General features: G+C 51.0%; 1 protein-coding gene across 1 annotated transcript; it reads left to right on the top strand.

Annotated features, from left to right (window-relative positions):
• Positions 1–1,728: 1,728 nt before the first annotated feature.
• LOC309583300 (uncharacterized protein) lies at positions 1,729–2,403 on the top strand (the record flags this gene model as incomplete). The annotated part of the gene is made up of 2 exons (XM_082298929.1): positions 1,729–2,014; positions 2,183–2,403. The coding sequence occupies 2 exons, from the start codon at positions 1,729–1,731 to the stop codon at positions 2,401–2,403; spliced, it is 507 nt and encodes a 168-aa protein (XP_082155055.1).
• Between the last annotated feature and the right edge of the window lie 2,654 nt (positions 2,404–5,057).

The following is a 5,057-nucleotide window of genomic DNA, read 5'->3' as shown; positions in this document are numbered from 1 at the left end:
GCCTGGGAATTGATGTCCCAAGAACAGAAATTCCATAAAAAACCTCATGGAGTGAACACAAAGTGACCACGGACACACAAAGCGAATATTTTAGGGAAAATCCCCCTCAGGGGATGGTGGGATTTCCAGCAGAGGCCTGGGATGGGTGAAGCACCTGCAGCACCTTGGGTGGGCCTGGGAATTGATGTCCCAAGAACAGAAATTCCATAAAAAAAACACATGGGGTGAACACAAAGTGAGTATTTTAGGGAATAACCCCCTCAGTGGATGCAGAGATTTCCAGCAAAGGCCCGGGAAGGGTGAAGCACCTGCAGCACCCTGTGTGGGACTGGGAATTATCTCCTAATCCTGAAGCGTTATCAAAACAGTTGCGACAAGGGGAGGCAGGAGCCGGGAAAACATTCCATTTCACAAGGGGATTGCGTCAAGGTGGCTCCCAATTTCCCTTCTCCATGACAGGATATAAAAGTGCTCCTGCCTGGCGGCCCTGGAGCTGCCTCTGCTGACTCGTCCTCCTCGCTGACTGGGTAAGTCGGGTTTAACTGAATCAGCTCCTAATTAGACATAATTTGGTTTATGGGGAGCTTTGATCTGAGGTTTTATATCCTATACTAAACCAGGGTAGAGTTTATTCTCCAAACCCGTTTTACGTGGGAAGTGGGAGTTGGGATTAAGGTGGCTAAAGGGGGAAAAGGAACGGGAGTTATAAAAATGTTGATGGGAGGAATTTTTAGGAAGTGAGCATTTATTTTTGGAGAGGGGTCACTCCAAACCCAAGATTAGGGTGGGATTGATTCCCAAAAGGAACGGGAAAGGGAATGATGTGGGAAAAGGACAGGGAGGTTCTTCTCAGAATTCATTCTGGGAATAGACACAGGGCAAAAATACAGAGACGCTTTGGGGTGACCCAATTGTGGCCTTCCAGGACCTGAAGGAGCTACAAGGAACATGGGGAGAGACTTTTTCCAAGTGCCAGGAAAAGGAGGAGTGGGTTCACAGTGACGGACAGGAGGTTTAGATGGGATTTTAGGGATAAATCCTTCCCTGTGAGGGTAGAGAGGCCCTGGAGTGAGATTCCCAGAGAAGCTGTGGCTGCTCCATCCCTGGAATTATCCAAGGCCAGGTTGGATGGGGTTTGGGGTCTGTGGAAAAAATATCCCTGCCCATGGCAGGGGTTGGAACTGGATCTTCAAGGTCCGTTCCATGATTCCATGGAGCCCTAGAGAGGAGTGGGAGGAGAATTAGAAGCATTTCCCTGCAGTTCATCTCCCTTGATTGGTGCAATTCATGGAGAAGTGGATTGTGCCCTAGAAAGGATGGGTTTTAAATTGTTATTTTAATTTTCTAACCACAAACTCATTTATTTAGATGATTTAACCCCACATATCTGCACCTGTCCATCCAAACAAATCCCCATTCCCATAACACAACTCCCTTTCCAGCAAATTCCAAGGGGAATCATCTCCCATACACCTCCCATTTCCTACTGGCTATCTCAGTCTCACCCCTAAGAATTTAAGGACAAAACCACCTCTTTTTACCTGCATTTCCTCCCTCATGGAGAAGTTTGGGGGCATTTATACCTCTAAAAGGTGGTGATTCAAGGATTAAACACACAAATAACTCTGAAACCGAGGAATTCAGGAATTCTTCCCCATCCTTCCAATCCTCTGGCTCTGCCTCCACCGGGCTGGGACCTTCTCTTCCTTCCAGGTTGGATCGGGAACGATGTCTTCCTACGGCCAACTGCTCAGTGCCCGCTGTGCTTCGCCCTGCGAGGTGACGTGTGGCCAGCCCTACGTCGACGCCTGCAGCGAGCCCTGCGTCTCCTCCTGCGGAGATTCCCGAGCCATCGTCTACGCCCCACCCGTGGTCGTGACATTCCCGGGACCCATCATCAGCTCCTGCCCCACGGAGAGCATCGTTGGGACGTCCATCCCTGAAATCCATGGGGGAATGGGGTCTGGAGGGGGTGGGATGGGGTCTGGAGGAGGTGGGATGGGGTCTGGAGGAGGTGGGATGGGGTCTGGAGGTGGCGGGATGGGGTCTGGAGGAGGGATGGGATCTGGAGGAGGTGGGAGGGGATCCGGATGGGGCGGGATGGGCTCTGGAGGGGGCGGAATGGGCTCTGGAGGGGGCGGAATGGGATCTGGAGGGGGAGGAATGGGATCTGGAGGGGGAGGAATGGGCTCCTCCTGTGGGGGAGGCGGCTCCTACGGGATGGGCTCCTGCGGGGGAATGGGAGGGGGCTCCTACGGCGGGGAGGGCTCCTGCGGGGGTGGGATGTCACGCCTGGGGAGCCTCTACCGCAGCTCCTATTTCTCGGGCTTCGGTAGGAATTATTATCCCTACTTTTCCCGAGGGTACTACAGGTATCGCTACGGGAACTATGGGCCTTTTTAACCCTTTAAAACCGAGGAATAGCCACAGGAGAAATAGGATGCAAAGTAGTAGTTGACAGCTAGATATTCCAAGCAGTCTCTGCTCCAGCTGATCCGGTGGGGGCCGGGGTTGTTCGGATCTCGTTGTGCTTTGTCCAAGGCTTAGGATCCCGATGTTCCCTCCCTTTTCCCTTGCTCCTGTTGTGTTTTGTACTCCCTGAACCTGAAGAGTCAAACCAGTCACGGGATTTGGCTGTGAAAGTGTCCGGCTGGAAAAAGAATGTTGTGGAATGACTGCTGGATTGGAGTCCAGGCTGAAATGGGAATGCTGAAGTGGGGATGCTGAAATGGGAATTCTGAAATGGGAATGCTGAAATGGGAATTCTGACTTGGAGATTCCGTTCTTTGTCTCTGCGCTGCCTCATCCCACTCTTTTGTTTGTATTAAAGCCCTGTTGCATCACAGCCTCGGGTTCTGGCTTTTATTTCATCACAGTTTCAGTTACAAACCGGTGTGGAAGTGAATTCTTGGGCAGTGATTAATTCTCATCAGAGGGGAATTAATTCTGCTTTAATGCAAACATAATTTGTCTGAAATTCCTCAATAAACTAATTTCCCTTTCTGATCTATGCCACATTATTCATTCTAACAAATAACACAGAATAATTTAGGTAGGAACAACCTCTGGGGGTGGACTGGTGGAGCTCCCACTCAAAACCAGTTTACCCTTGGAGCCAGGATAATGGGGGATTGGGATGCTTAGGGGTGACCTAATTTTGTGGGGATTAAAGGACTTGATGACCTTGGAGGTCTTTTCCAACCTAAAGGATCCTGGCATTCTGTGGAAAGGAAAACCAGGAAGCTGCCAATGCAATTCAGGATTTTTATTCGGGCTTGTAGGAAATGAAATGGAATAAAACAGAGCAATTCATTGGTGGTCCAAGGGCAGCCAGATCACCCCCGTGGGCAAAAGCCACACAAGGTGAAGCTGGAGCCTTTACAGAAAATCACAGCTGGAATTCTGGAGCATTCCCACCCCACCAGAAAGGACAAGGGACAAGATTAATTAAAGAGTTCCAGGAGAGACATCATCCCACGGGACAGCTTTTGATTGAAGGTGAGGCAGAGCAGGAGGAGATGTGAGCCTGGTTTTCAGGGAGCAGCCTCGGAATTCCAGGCCTGGCTGTGGATCTGGATCCGGGGTTTTCATCTCCCAGGTTGTTTGGCCTTAGGATGAGCCTCAGTTCCCCAGGCGGGATCCGCGGCGGCTGCTGTGGGACCTCCGGCTGTACCAGGAGCCCCCCATTCCCAGGGAGCCTCCGTAGCCAAAGGCACCCCCAGATCCAAAGAAACCCCTCGCCCCCAGCACACTTCCGTACCCACAGGATCCAGAGGAATTCTGCATTCCCGCCACGCCCCCAGAACCAAAGGAACCCCCCCATCCAGAGGCACCCCCGATCCCTGAGGAGCCCCCGTACCCAAAGGAGCCCCCGGATCTGAAGGAGCCTCCCATCCCTGCCAGGCCCCCAGGCCCAAAGGAGCCGCCCACCCCACAGGACTCATCGGAGCCGTTTGGGATCGGAGCGCCGAAAACGGTGGGAAGGGATGCTCCCACAACGCTCTCCTGGGAGCAGGTGCTGAGAGTGGGGCCCGGGAAGGTGAGGATGATGGGAGGAGGGAACACCACGGCCCTGGAATCTCCACAGGAGGCAACGCAGGGCTCCAGGCTCCTGCTGTAGGCACAGGGCTGGGAACAGGCCACCTCACAGCCCTGCAGGCACTCGGAGCCGATGTTGTTCTGCATCGTTGCTTGGGATTTGGGATCAAGCTGGGAAAGACAAAGTGCGGCCAAGGAAGCAGCACAGTCAGGCCACAGGTTCCCAGTACGAACCAGTTGTACTTTGTCCTTCTCCTCCAGCTGCTCCCAGTTCAACCCTCCCTTGCAAATTCCCATTTTTTCTGCTCTTTCCTTCCTTCCTGGCCTGTTTGAGGTGTCTCAGTTCTTCCTTTCCTACCACCACATCCCTTTTTCTTCTGAATCTCTTAAAAAAATCTTCCCCTTTCTCTGGGACTGAACTACCTGGTCCTTAAACAATTCTTCACTCAGAAAAATCCCATTAATTCCCTTCTCAAAGTTGATGCACAGGAAGATTTACCTTCAGAAAGTCCCCAAGGAAAATCTTCCTTGCTCTGTTCTTCCCTTTCCCCCAACTTTTCTAAATCCACTTCTCTCTACCTCAGCTTTTCTAAAACTGCTGGAATTTTGCAAGATAAAAAAGGAGCAATTTTTGAGTACTGAGGAGTACAATGAAGTCAGACTTACCCTGGTGTCTTGGAGGGATAAATCAGCAGAGCTGGAAGAATGGAAGATTTCCCAGGTCTCTCCCCTTTTATCCCATTTTCAGACAATAAGGAGGATGTGAGGTCACCCATCATTTACTAAATTCTTTTCACCTACAAAGAAAAAGATCCTCTTAAGCCTCGCCATTGTCTTCATTTCAGCTCATAATTAGTGATCGTTTCCAGCCCTGCTTTGAGTGACACAAACCCAACACCCAAAAGTCTCCTTTTGTCTCAAACTTCAGGGAAAAAAATCCTTTCGGCATCATTGTGGTTCCAAAGGAAACAGGAGCTGATCTCTGTGTTTATTTTCCTTCAGTGACTCGAAGAAAGGTG

This window comes from Coloeus monedula, assembly GCF_965178545.1.
Source record: "Coloeus monedula genome assembly, chromosome: 29".
Classification (NCBI taxonomy): Eukaryota; Metazoa; Chordata; class Aves; order Passeriformes; family Corvidae; genus Coloeus; species Coloeus monedula.
The sequence above is the reverse complement of the archived record's forward strand: the minus strand, read 5'-3'. Positions and strand labels throughout refer to the sequence as shown.